This window comes from Strix aluco, chromosome 4, assembly GCF_031877795.1.
Source record: "Strix aluco isolate bStrAlu1 chromosome 4, bStrAlu1.hap1, whole genome shotgun sequence".
NCBI lineage: Eukaryota > Metazoa > Chordata > Aves > Strigiformes > Strigidae > Strix > Strix aluco.
In genome coordinates this window covers 10,813,138-10,828,039 of record NC_133934.1, presented here as the reverse complement: position 1 = coordinate 10,828,039, position 14,902 = coordinate 10,813,138, and the positions used below count along the sequence as shown (strand labels likewise).

General features: G+C 37.8%; 1 protein-coding gene across 1 annotated transcript in view; it reads right to left on the bottom strand.

Moving 5' to 3' along the window:
* Positions 1 to 10,792: 10,792 nt before the first annotated feature.
* The window catches only part of MSANTD1 (Myb/SANT DNA binding domain containing 1), a 46,365-nt gene continuing 42,255 nt past the window's right edge, over positions 10,793 to 14,902 (bottom strand). The window contains exon 5 of the mRNA XM_074821348.1: positions 10,793 to 11,844. Coding sequence (XP_074677449.1) covers positions 11,604 to 11,844 — 241 coding nt within the window. The 3' untranslated portion in view covers positions 10,793 to 11,603. The remainder of the gene's footprint in view (positions 11,845 to 14,902) is intronic.

Here is a 14,902-nt window from a genome sequence, read left to right as displayed (position 1 = left end):
GCGAGGGGAGGAATGGAACGGTGAGTGTGGCGCAGCAGCCACAGCTCTGCTCGGCCTTCGCGGAGTCGGGGGCACACAGCGGGGCCAGTCCCCGTAGCAGCAGCTCAGCGGCGTTAACCGCTGGCTCTTTACCACAACCCGCGGCTCTGGTGCGGCGCGGAGGAGAAGGGGCAGGTTGGTCAGGGAGGACAGGCCGGGAGGCGTTCAGAGGTGCGACAGACAGGTATGCCGTGCCTTTGAAGCCCAGGAAGAAAGTGAGACAGACCTTACAAGGTAAAGGTAAAAGTAGGAGGGAGCAGGGTGGCACTAGGTTCAACCGTTGAGCCGTCCGATGAGGGCGAGGAGGTAGGTGAGGCACTTCAGGGTAATTAAGCATCCAAAGGGCAAGAGCGTGTGTAAAGGGGAAGTTTTGCCACCCGGATGGAGCAGGGCACAGGCAACAAGTTCCCAAAATACATTGGGGACAGCTGTGTATTTCGAAAGAGCAATACTAGAAAACATTTTAAATAGGAGAAACAGAAAGAGGGGAAGATACTACACATAAAAGTGAACATCAGTTAAGAGATTCCGGAGGAATATGAGGTCCAGAAAAAGGGAAGAATTAACCAAATCCATTTGACTTACCTACAGAACCTGAAAAGATTTTGTGATCTTTGCAGAAGGTTGTGACCTTTAACTGTTAACAAGGACTTGCAGAAATTCTTTGTATGTGAGGAAATTCTTCATTTCAGTGTCTATGCACTGGAAACCTGAAATGAAACTGAACTTACCGGTCACAAGGTGAAGGAGAATGTTTACCTTTTCTTTCTGGGTTTTGTGGGGTTTTCTTTCAGTTTCCAGAGCAGGATGTCTGTCCCACAACTCACTGCTGCTGTTATGTCTGTAAGAGAACTTTGAAATTTCAAAACTGTGGCTTGATGGTTTAACTTAAGTACTTTGTCTATTTTTTGTATCCAATTTAGGAAATTGTTTCTTAATATCTCCTTCCCTTTCTGAAATGCTTACAGTAAACTGGAGTCTTCAGGAAAATAAAAACACAGGTTGAAAGAAAAAGCTCTTTGGAAAAATAGAGAATCCTGCTCCTCTACCCTGACCTCCACCTTCTCATTCTGCTGGTTTTTCCTTTGTCAGTCTATCCCATGGAGATTTCTACCAACATGTAGGTCCCAGTTTTGTTACCTCTCTCACCAGGTTTTATGGGAAAAGCTTCTGAAGGGGAAAATAACTGAACAAAATAAGCATGATTTCTTATCCTCATGGAAGACATCTTGGCAGATCAGTGTAAAGTTACAAGATGATGGACCTCCAAACTTCTCCAGACATACTGTGTCCTATAAAAGTAATTATTGATCCTTTAGGGAGGCTAAAAATTCAGAATGTAAAGAAGAAAATTGACTGATTGATTTTAAACCTCACGTGAGTGATTCTTTCAGGTGGTACAATAATTTTAAAAAATACTCTGGAGATCTAAATTTGCCCAAAGAAATGATAGCTCTTTATCCCTTTGACTGGTGAGATGCCACAGGGACAAGAATTGCATTCCACAAACAAAAGGTGTTGGTTTGGGTTGCCATCCCTTAATAGCCCTATTATTTCCAGCTTCCCTATGAGGTTGTCAAGAGTACATGTCTTTTGTCACTATTTCTGTTGCCTGTGCTACCCAACAGATAGTGTTAGAGTGCATTGATTTGCACTACCTCCTTGCCTATAGAAGGGATGATTGATCAACAAGTCTGACCTTGTAAACACTGTACCAGAAGAAAAATTCTTTGAAAGTAGTAAAGAAGGAATTGTAATTAACTGTAATTCTCTACCTGAGAAGTAGTCAAGTGGAATTGTAACTCTTCCACAGAGGTACCTGCAGGTCTTCCGTTGAGTCTTTATGGAGTTAATACAAAGCGATTATGCTTTGAAGAGGAGGGATGCTAAGAAGTGGCGTCAGCATCTTAACTATAAAATAATTACTCCATGGCAGTGTCAGATTACCTCTTCCACAGATACTGAACCTGTTATATTTGTGATAGCCAACAGAATTGATTGGACTTTTGTAATAGCACAGGAGTATGTAATTAGTCTGACTTCACAGAGGCTTTTCAGTAGTAGAGCAGAATTTCCTGTGTGAGTATTGCTCAGCAAGGAAGTGAAGACTGACATGGAAACAGGTGTGCTCACACAGCCTACTTGCAGTCAGAAATAGCTAATTCCTCGTGAATTAATTTAGTGCTTCAGTGTTTTTGGAAAGGATGATTAAGACTTTATGTTAGAATCTGGAACAAGGTGATAAATGGCCCCTCAAAGATCCACATAAAGACTCAGCTGTAACTTTTCTTACTGTTTTCACCACTGTTGGAGACAATAAAGGAAGAAAGGGTGTGAAACAAAGTGATAAGGATTTGTGGCTTTTGGGCTGTAAAAGCTTTGGCTTGTAAGCCTAAGTAGCTTAACGCTGGGTCTACAGACATCTCAGTCACACCGAGGGTGGTTGCCACAAAACAGCCTGTCAGACTTGATCTGGAGAGGTTTACAATGCATCCTGTAATGAAGTGCGATTCTCGCTGTCACAAACACCAGATGAGATGTCAAAAAATAAACTTAGTCCAGTATCTGATGCAAAGTCTATGGTTTTAATTATCATTGTTTAATTACCTTGGTTAAAGGAATCAAAGTGTTGGTTGCTCCAAAACTTTGGTTTTATTTTAGACATACAGAAATATCCTCACATAAATGTCAGTTTTCTCATTTAATGTTTTCAACATGTTCAAAATAATAAAGTTGTGTATAATTTTCAGCATTAAATGCTTCTTCAGTATACAAATGTCATTCCAATTTTCCTAGCTTAATTTTGTTCTGAACATCAGGGAAGATTATATATCACATGCATTGTAGTTAGCTTGTGCTGGCCAGTTAAAACGAAGTTGGGAGTAAAATCCTCATTACAGAACTTATTTATTAATTTCCAAAAGCTTGTCCTCCTTACAGTTAACCATCAGAGTCCAATCCAAAGGATCGGTGAAGGTCACGTTTTCTGCACTGAGGACTGCAAGATGAACACATAGCCATCAATATCTTCCTCGGTTTACTAGTTAGTCTCATATTTAGAAGTACCTTTTCCTTTTTTTTTTTTAAACATAGTCTTCTCCTTAGTGGGAGATACTCTTGAGAGTGGGAAAAGGAAGAAAACTTTTTTATATAAATGCATTTTGGGTCGGATGATGGTGTTTCCCACCCTAGCATACCAATAAAAAGATTTTTACAAGGAGCTGTGAAGTAGCGGAACTAAACAGGGATACTGATCTTGTCAAATCTTGACTGGCCAATAGAGGATGTATTCTCTCAAATCCTATTTAGACATAAAAGGATTGATCTACATACCTTGCGCAGCTACTCGGCTCTGTAATTGTGTCCTTACCTACTATGTTATTTAATTAAACGTTAAAATATAGTTAAATAGTTTTTGTGTTGAAAGATCTTTGTGTGCACTTACTCTTAAATATGTGAGTGGTACCATTTGCAAAATTGAAGGATTACAAGGTAAACAGTCTGGAACATCTTTCTCTGCGTGAAAACAGGCGCAGCTAGGCTATGTCCTGACTGCTCCTTTGGATAGCACTGCAATATAAGTAAAATTATTGAGTATCTTAAGAATATTTATGTCCCTACAATAGAATGCGCTATACTTATTTTCCCAAATTCATGAACATAAATCAAGCGTTTTGTTGTATACAACAATTGAAAACACAAATTATTGCTCATTGATCTCCATTTTTTTTCCCCTGCCTATGACTACATGTGATTAAAGTTGGTGCCATGTTAAACCTTCAATGCTGGTGAGCAACACTACTATCTATAACCAAAACATCTACTTCAAGTACACAAGCATACCTAGTATACTTCTGCCAAGAACTGGAGACCCAGGAACTGGGTTTGGCCTTACTGGTGTCAGTGGAAGTACAGAAACCTGTACCCCACCATTTCTTGTGGGCAAATAGCATATACCCTAAATTCCTAAGGAATATCTTGTTAAGCCAGAATGATTTTAAACTTTTAAGTTCATATTGCGACATGGACACCTTCTAATATTGTTAAAACACATACATAATAAATGAGAAAAGAATTTTCTAGTGTGTTTTTTTTTCTCTGAAGGGATATCTAAGTTATTGGTTTGGGGTTTTTTTCTGTCAGCCTTGGAGCTTTAATCTTATAATTCAAAATTGCCTGACTAATTAACCTGCCATGGCCTTGCTGCTCCATTTAAACTGTGTCTTCTGTCCCACTGGGCTCATTTAAGCTGTGTCTTCAGTCCCACTGGGCTTAAAAATGTGTATCGTCTAGCAGCTAAATTTAGATGTTCTGAAGAAGCACTGTGTATTTCTGGTGCTGTAAGGAAAAGGGATATCTCAGGGAGGTATTCCTTGTGGCTCTAAGTACCGTGCCAAAAAAGTCATTATCATCGTATTCAGCAATAGCTTCTCACAGAGTGAGCAAGCTCTATCCTTGCAGCTAAATAGCAAGCTGAATTACAGTCACCCATGACATCTCCCAGTGCTATACTCCTGTCTCCCTTTTTTTCCTCTTGGAAACCATTTTCAGTGTGGCTCTCAGGTTCACACACCATACAAGGGTGACTTATCAGGACTCTGCTGGCTAAGTTTATTGCTAAGCACATTTCATAAGTGATGAGGCACAAATGTCAGCCTAGAAGTGTTACTCGTATCCCTAAACTTCAGGAAAAACATATTTCTTCAAGTTCACAAGTTCACATATGATTCCATGAAAAGAAACTGAGTGGAAATGAGAGCCTGAGGCACTGAAGGGGTGACATCAGTAACAGCAGAGAATGTGACTTTGCATATTCCCATTTAACTTAATTCCCCTGATAAAAGACCCTGGCTCCAGGACAAACTATGCAGCACTGAAGTGAGGAGGAGGGATCCTCTACTTCCCATAGTTAACCCTGGAATCAGAGAACACATTTTCCCACCTCTCCACTTGAGATGTGACCAAGTCAAGTCCAAGCATTTTCCCATTTCCTTGTCCCATCTCCAAAGTCTGGAGAAAACATCCTTTTGGACTAAATTCAGCCTGTCTTTAGGATCCCTGCCAGAGGCACTGCTCTGTTTGTGGTAATCTGTCCTGAAGTTCAGCTGAAAAGGCATGATATGATCGCAGTGACTCTTAGGTCCACCTGGGCAGAGGCGGTTTTGGCACTAATGGCTTCCATGCCTAATAACGCAGAACAACAGGATTCTACCCTGGCTCTCAAATCTGATTTAACTCAGGCTGACTTCGTCTTCCTCCACCTCATAACTGGATTCTGAATAGCTTTAAGATTAGAAGACACCTGATCATTCTGGGTAAAAATCATCATGATTATTAGTATAAAAACTCATTAAGATATGCCCACATGAAGTAGAATAATTTCTTTGTGCTCCACCAAAACTTTGGTTTCATTTAAGACTAGGGATTCCAAGATGCATAAATGGGTGTAGGCAGAAATTTTCTACATAAGTTAACACATGAAGGGAGCTGCATGTTTTACAGGTGTTACTGAGACAAAGAATTATCTGATCTCTAGAACATATATAGCATGACTGTATGTACAGACAGCACATCTTTACAGATTCCAGCAATTTTCTGGCTATACCATTTTAAATTAATGCATCTAAATTAAGGTCATGGTTTATTCACATGAGAATGCATAAACCAAATCACAAGAAGTTGTTGCCAGCAAGTAGACATGAAACAAGAACACAATTTCTGGTGTAACCTGTATTATGTGATTTCAACTGTGGTGAAATTCAGTCATAGTTTTTACTGAATGTTAACCAATGTGAACCAGCTCTAAATAGGCTGAAATCCTTGAATACAGATGAGATGTAGATTTAAACCTTATGTGGACAGTTTAATTTTTGTGAAAGATTTAACACTGGTGTATTTCATCTTCATTTAGTGAAGTTCCAAGTTAAGCTAACTGAAAAAGAAGTATATAAAGTCTAATTCATATAAGTTTAAAGAAAGTATACCATTAAAGTTAACACCACATAAGTTTATGTGGGCATGGTTTTATGCATCCATAAAGGAGATTAGATCTAATTATATTGAATTAAAGATAAATTACAGTTAAACCTGTGGGAGGAAGAATGAGGATCATGGAGAGTTTTTAAAGTAGTTTTAATTAATTTTCTAAATGTGTTTACTTTGCAGTTCATAGAAAATTGATATTCCTATAGCTTCCCTCAGTGAAACAAGCCTTCCTCAAGCTGTGATAAGTACTTCTCAACATTTAAGTATGGAGCAAATTTTATACCTTTAATAGTATGTGCCAATTCTTTTTTTTTTCTTGCAATGCATAGCAATCCGGAACTTACCCCTAAGAGAGCAACATACAGTCAGGAAGTCAGACTTTCACTGAAAACGTTACAAACACATTTTAAAATTCAAATTCAGATATATATTTTTTTAACACCTTAAACATTTTAAGAGTTTTTTGCCAAATTCTCGGAACCTGATGGGAGACGCTCAGTTTAAGAAAACAGAATTATAAAAGGATTCATTTTCAGAGGACTGAAGGCAGCTACTTTGAAAGGTATTTTTATAAGGGCTATTTTCTTTAGAAAAATATTTTAGTACTGAACAAGAGATTTAGAATACAAGCAACACCCTTCACTACACTGCAAATATTTTACAAAGACATAACTTTCAACTAGGATCAATCTGAGATCTTATCTGTAGTAATTAGCTCTAGATAACTGGATCGCTGCAGATGACTGGTCTGTTTTTCAAAGAACACACCTGAAATTGTTCATCCTTAGTAGAAATGTGTTTCAATAAAACGCCTTAAAAATAAGCTGTAAGGGAACGAAAAATTTCCAACCAGAAAAATTATGCATAAAGTTTCACCCCAAAAAGGCAAAGTAATTTAAATGTTTCTGCTAAAACACTAAAAAAAGATCAATCCAAAAGTTTAATGATGCAGTCTCCAGCTTGCACACATAGGAAGTATGCTACCCATAAAATCAGGGGAAATAGATTAGCAATCTAGAGACCAGATGGTTAGTATTTACTTGCTGACATAACACCACCAAATGTTCCTAAATTTGTTTTTCAAATTTGCCTTTCACATTACATTATCAGCATAGGAACTGATCCTGCAAACATATACATACACAGTTCAATAAATTTACTCATCATTTGAGTAGTCCCATTGACTTTAGTACAAGAGACTATTCACAGAACCAGGCTATTAACTTAGGGTAAACCTACAGAGTTGTAAACTCTTTTTGCCTACACTGAATTGGGCAGACTAAGTCTGGAAAAATAATTCGAACATTCTGTATGTGTGTTTTTCTGCTGGTTTTGTACTTTGCAAAAGAGATAGCCGTTTATGGAGAAAATTACAAAAGACATTCCATGTCCATAAATATATTGCCTAGTTTTGTGGATAACTTAAATTTGGCAAGGCCTGAAATACACTGAAATCTTAAAATGCTTTTCCAAGTTGAAGTCAGGGAGAAAAAGAAATAATTACAAACTATTTTAACCAACAAATTGTTACTACCAACATGAAAAAATGTTGTTTAATTATAATGGAATCTTCTTACAAATTACTTAACCTCTGAAGTCTGTGAAAAATATTTTTGCTTACAAGTATTTGCCCAGAGACTTATTTTTCTGTGGTGGGAAAAAAACATCACTGTACATTGTACGCTATTTATAACTTGTCTGTTATCTGTAGGAGCTGTCTACTAAAAATGCACAGAAAAACACTAGTGTTAGCTCTTCATACCATAACTTTTTCCTTCAACATTATGTTTTTTCTTCCATTTTCACTTTCCTGTCTTCCAAAATGTTGTGTTCCTTCTCATCCCTGTCATTACTAGCTTTGTTCAGAGGCATTTACTTTGCCCCTTTGCCCAATATATTTTTTCCCCATTTTTTTCCTTTCATCACAACCCATTTCTCCTCAATTGCCCGCATGTTTCTCAATGTCTCGTTTTCTCATCTGCCTCCTCAGGTTCCTTTTCATTCTATTTTTACATCACTTACAAAGTCACCTGCCTCCAGGCAGTGTATTTCCTCCCCTATTTATTTTTCCATTTGCACCATCTGTGTGTGTATATGTAATACAGGCACTTCATTTAGTGAAAGTGATATCATACTGTGTTGACCCCGTTACTGCCCTGAAAATAAGAAATTTGTTTTCCTGTGCTACAGTTTATTTGTTGATCACACTTCCAGAAGCCATGAGGGAGTTCCTTTAATGTCATAGTTACAATGATAAACTTGAGTAACCCCTGATGTGCTCTCCTTGAATACTTATTACACTCTAAACTCCCTACTCATTGAGACACAGAAGCAGTGTCTCAGTTTTTGCAAAACCAGGAATTCCACCAAGCATTTCATTTCTAGGCAGGCCTTTCAAGTTATAATTAGTCTGAATATCTCAAAACATTCAAATATCTTTACCTACAGCTAACTGTCCCAGATAGATGAGAAATCTGTGCCTACCTGAAAAAAAAACCCAAAGAAACAAAAACTAGAAAAATTATTCAACCTATTTTTTAAAGTAAATGTTCAGTCTTTACTAAAACAAATGAAACAGCAGAAAAAAAAAAAAAAAAAAAAGAATGGGTGGGTAGGGAATTTTCAACCTGTTGCCAAAAGGAGCATTAGAAAAATTCTGTCATACATGAAACTACTTATATTTGTCTACAGCAGTGCTGTGTTCACTCTCTGAACAAAAACAGGGCTTAGAACACAGATAATCTGGAAGAATGGGAATAAAGCCTTTTGTTAAAGAAATGAGGTTGAACTTTAACTACTAAACAAATGATGGTTTTTATAGAAATAAAATCTCACAACCTCCAGAAAACACCACTTCTTTTAATGCAGTTATGTAAGACAACGTTCAGAGTTTCATCTAGAATGTTGTATATCATTCTGGTCATTCAACTTTAAAAAGGATGAACTCAAAGAGCAAAATTAGCAAAAGAGTCATCAGAATAATCCCTACCTTATAAAAGAGTGTTATTCTTCTGAAGAAGGGCTGCATGGGACACGATCTCTGGCTCTCAAGAGTAAACACTACAGAAAGCAGCAAAATCACAGTGTTGATACAAGAAGCAATTGGTATAAATTGACCAGGAAAAATCCTAGAAGCAATCTTCTAAATTGCAGCTTACCCGTCTGTAATGCAGCTCTTCATATAATTCTGGTGACAAAACACCTAATTCATTTTAAGATACAGATCCAAACATTTACAAAAGGGATTATATGACATGGTTGCTTGTGGCAGCAGGCAAGGAATCAGTGGATTTCTTTCATTCCTGTGTTCCTACAGCTCTGGAGTTATAATTCTCACAGCATGCAAGGAGAGGGGCTACCTACTGTATGGTACAAGGTTCAAATATGCTGCCATTGGTATTGCTCATTAACTGGATTTAATTGCTATAAGGTTCAAGTAGATAAATCAGTAAATATTATTAATTCCGATGGAGTCAGGTGAGAGTTTCTTTATATCGTACTGTAAACAAGTTAAAGTGCCAGGAAGCACTACAACATGGATACATCAGCCTACCCGAATCTGTGACAGATCTACATTTGGAATGTGCAAAACCATGACAAAGCACACAACATATATTCCATCTGCCTGTATGACAATGCTATTGCAAGTATTCTGACCACCTGTATGACATTAGGAACAGTCCTGCTTTTAAAGGTAGTTCTGCAAGCAGACATATAATAACGTTTCACGATTCTATTTCAGATATGACTAATTCAATTTACATACACAAAAGTATTCGGAATTTCACTTTTGCTAAATGTCAGCTATCACCCTATCTTTGAAGAATCAGACCGGACATTTGCTCTTTTTCCAATCACTGTAGTAAAGGTGGAGGGAAGGAAAGTTATTTCATTTATACTTCAGCAGCCACCATTTTCTGCAGGTTCGGTATTCTACTACATTTGCATTATCCTGTTATCATGAATTAAACTCTGTATGAATGGGCCACATTTACATACTTAATCATTCCTAATCTTCATACCTGCATGATCTTCTAAGAAATACTTCCACATATTATTAATTTCCTTGGTGAGTGTAACCTTTACCCTGTTCACCAAGCATAATTACAGATTAATTATTTGGGTCTGGGTTTTAAAATAGTTTAGCTAACATTAGCTTAGGCAACAATAAATTATATAGGAAAATGCAAACATCTTCAAAAACAAAGTTTCAGGAGGGGACATTATTTAATAGTGCCAAGGGAAAATGGCCTGAGTTCCTAGTACTAACATTAATTCTATACTTTCTATACTTCTGTATCTGAATCTAACCTTCAGTCTGGCAAATACAGTAAAAGCAGCAGAAATATGTTTTTCAAGGAGAAAGCAAAAAGAAATGGTATATAGGAAATACAGCTGACAAAATTTTGAGTTTCTGTTAAAGGTTATTTCAATGTCATATTTCATTGAAGAACCAAGCACTTACTGGTATTTCGTCTTAACGACTTCAATACAGTCCTTTATGCCTCCAGCTCCCTCTTGTGGTGTATCACGTTGATCTGCCTTACAGACCCCACCTTAAAACATCCAACTGCACACCGAAGCTGTGTGCCAACAAATACTACCATACAGGTGTTGACTGTTCTTCATGACTTCCATCTCTATATTTTGGGCATCAGTATAGGAGATCTTTACACTGCAATTAAGAATTAAAATCCTTTGAGCATGGTTATCTCTCCCAGTATTTTCACTGTCCCAAAGCATACTACCTGGCCAGAATAATAAATAAGTTTCTTCTTTTTCTTTATTTCATTTGATAGATATTTTATATATATATGTATATACACACAGTACAATATTTTTCTTTTGTGACAGAGAATAAATGAGACTTTTCATTGCTGGTTGTTCATTAAAGTCAACAGATTCCAGTTAATAATGAAAAAAATTAAACATTTAATATCAAAAGCAACTTCAAGTATCTTCTATACATTTTAGTATTCAGTATATAGTAAGGTGGTTTGGGGGGTTTCTTTTCATATCAAAAGTGTATTTGAATAGATTATTTTTAGCCTAATACTTTAGAGTACTATTCATATCAGGCATGGAGTTTAAAATTATGTATCTCATGGTCCCAACTAGCTCTTCACAAGAACCATAGGTCACTTGTACAATCACAGCGTATGTTTCAAAACAGGGTTTGATCATCAGCAAAGTCAAGATGCAATTACCATGTTTAGAAATGCACTATTTTGTTCTCCTACAACAGGTCAAGTTATAGTCCTTGATGTGAAGCAATATACACCACCACTGTTTGTAAAACAATACCTGACATAGGCATAAATAGTACTGAAGTTCCCAAAGCTATTCATCCCTTAACCTTTCCGTACAAAAATAATTCAACTTAGGCATATATTGCACTAATTTTATCATACTGGATAGCTCTCACCCTGCATTATCTGTTCTCTTTGCTTAACTAAAATTACACTAAAGTTTTCATTTCCATGGAAAACCTGGGAATAGGGCAACAGACACACATATGGTGTGCAATAAAGGGATATCTATCATATCAATAGTAATCTCAGAGGCATTCATAAAGGAAACTACACATTAGATTTGGAGATCATTTTCTCCAGTAGATTCATCATTCTCTCCTGTAACTGTAAGCTTTGAACTTGAATGATGTTTTGCTGATCCAGAATCCTGCGCACTTCTCTACAGGTTTCTTCCATAGCTCTACTCAACTTCTTTTGTTCTTCTAACATGGCCTCCATTAATTTTAGCTTCTTCTTTTGGAAGCTGCAGCTTTGCATTTTTCTTTTCTTAACTGGTCTTTCTTCAGCTCTGAAATGTGAATATTTGTTAACAATTAAAATCACAGTTATAAAAAAAAACTGCGTTAGAACCTAAAATTCTATACTACATTCTTGGCCAGGCTACAACCTAATCTATTTTTAAACCCATCTTCTCCAATAAATTCCCATTCAATTTTGTGCCAAAACATAAGTATTTACTGTATTATTGCATAGTGTTACAGACTGTAAAAAAAAAAAGTTTTAAAATCTCATTGTTTTTACTAACAATTTTCCCTGCAGAATACCAGGCATCCTTTTTTCTTTTTTTTAACACATTGAATTTATAAGTTTTCTTACACATTGAATTTATAAACTGTATTGGGAGAGACATTGTGCTCATCTGGCCATTAAAACTCCAATTTTAAAGCTGCAATAACCATCCCATCCAGAGAAATCTCTGCATTGTTATGTGTGGTGTTAGGTTACATCTTGTTTTTTAAAGCATCACATCAGTAAGGCTAGTCCCACTACAGAACACTAGTCTGACAATTTGCCCTTGCACTGAGATACAGCAGTTGCTCATTGATATATTCCGTCAGAAAACATTATAAACAACATAAAAGTTTAGCAGGAAACAGATTAGAAGATTCCCTTTTTTCTTAGTGGATGAGGGAAAGGCTGGGGATGTTGTTTACCTAGACTTTAGTAAAGTCTTTGACACCGTTTCCCACAGCATTCTTCTGGATAAACTGGCTGCTCATGGCTTGGAACGGTGTACCCGTTGCTGGGTAAAAAACTGGCTGAATGGCCAGGCCCAAAGAGTTGTGGTGAATGGAGTTAAATTCAGTTGGTGGCAGGTCACAAGTGGGGTTCCCCAGGGCTCATTACTGGGGCCGCTCCTGTTTAACATCTTTATCAATGATCTGTACAAGGGGATCGAGTTCACCATCAGTAAATTTGCAGATTACACCAAGTTGGGTAGAGTGTTGATCTCCCTAAGAGCAGAAAGGCTCTACAGAGGGATTTGGACAGGCTGGATCAATGGGCCAAGGCCAACTGTATGAGATTCAACAAGGCCAAGTGCCAGGTCCTGCATTTGGGTCACAACCCCATGCAATGCTACAGGCTTGGGGAAGAGTGGCTGGAAAGCTGCTGGTGGAAAAGGACCTGGGAGTGTTGGTCAACAGCTGGCTGAATATGATCCAGCAGTGTGTCCAGGTGGCCAAGAAGGCCAATGGCATCCTGGCTTGTATCAGAAACAGTGTGGCCAGCAGGACTAGGGAAGTGATCTTACCCCTGTACTCGGCACTGGTGAAGCCGCACCTCGAATACGGTGTTCAGTTTTGGGCCCCTCACTACAAGAAAGACAATGAGGTGCTGGAGTGTGTCCAAAGAAGAGCAATGAAGCTGGTGAAGGGTCTAGAGCACAAGTCTTATGAGGAGCAGTAGAGGGAACTGGGGTTGTTTAGTCTGGAGAAAAGGAGGCTGAGGGGAGACCTCATCACCCTCTACAACTACCTGAAAGGAGGTTGTAGCGAGGTGAGTGTCAGTCTCTTCTCCCAAGTAACAAGTGACAAGACAAGAGGAAATGGCCTCAAGTTGTGCCAGGGGAGGTTTAAATTGGATATTAGGAAAAATTTCTTCACCAAAAGGGTTATCGAGCACTGGAACAGGCTGCCCAGGGAAGTGGTTGAGTCACCATCCCTGGAGGTATTTAAAAGTCCTGCAGACATGGCGCTTAGAGACATGTTTTTGTGGTGGACCTGGCAGTGTTAGGTTTATGGTTGGACTCTTTTCCAACCTAAATGATTCTGTAATTCTATGATTGATCACATTTCATATCTGCTTTTAGAGGCATTTGCCAATTGCACTTTAGGATTTTTTTTTTAATTAAATGTATTTGTCACAAACACGGGATACTATGGCTACCTTCTCATATTTAGTTTAATGACAAGTTTTATCAAGTAGGATAGCTAAGAAAACAAACCATTCTTCCCTTCAAACTCCTAACATTTTTACAGACATTTCAAGCACACTGTAACCCTCTGCCTATAGTTTTGTTTTCACCATAATATAAAGGCAAGACTCTGTATTCAATATAGTAATCAATCGCTATTTGGATTAAAAACCAAATTCTTCTGAAATTCAAAAAGAGTGTTTGTAGTCCTTGGAGAACACCAGATTGCTCAATCCAAGTCTGTCTATGTATCCAGTCATGTTGATGTTTCTCTAGCAGAATGTCTCTAAGCTCTCCCAGGGTATAAAAGTTAGACAAGCATGTATCAAATTGTACACCCTCATCTGAATCTGTAGAACTGCCATGGGCAATTTGGGTAATAGTTTAAGAATCTCCTCTGTGCTACATCATGCTGAATTTCTGTTTTGGAAGAAAGAGATAAATCTAGCAATAAAGAGAGTGCTCTCAAGGTATATAGTTCTCATGGTTGTCCTAACTTGGGGTGACAGTGCAACACATTAATTCAAAACCAGCCTGCACAGCATGCAAGTCAGAACACACACACATAGATCTGTTGCTCTTAACCTGTGATCTAAGAAAGAAGCATACTGAATTGTGAAGGAGGAAGAAAGGCAAGTAGAAGGCAAATGTGTAAGTGTACTACACATCTTAAAAACCTCCAGTTACAGCTGGATAACTTCTTTTCTAACTTAAAGTGATAGTCCACATGTTCATTCACACTTTTTGTAACTTCAGACTGGAGTTACAGCATCCAAGTTATCGGATGATGGGTCTTGCAATCCCTTCACACAAACAGCAATCCCAGTCATGTTCTGCCAAACGCAGTACCCTTTCTAGGTGAAATGCAGTAATGAGATAGCACAGTTGTGAGTAGTATGCCATGTCAACACCTTGCAGATTTCAAGACATCCTTGAATAAGGATAACTTGAACTCGAGGAATGTGTTTTTATTAACATGAAGAAGGGGAGTGGGGAGTGAGGTCACTCAGCTGTGGCAGATTTGTATCATAATTTCATTCATGTTCTTATCCTACTTGACAGGCTTTGTGCAACAGTGACTGTGACATTCAGATCTCTCAGCAAGAGAAAGAAACAATCCTAAGCATCTGAAAGACTTCATGCAAATATA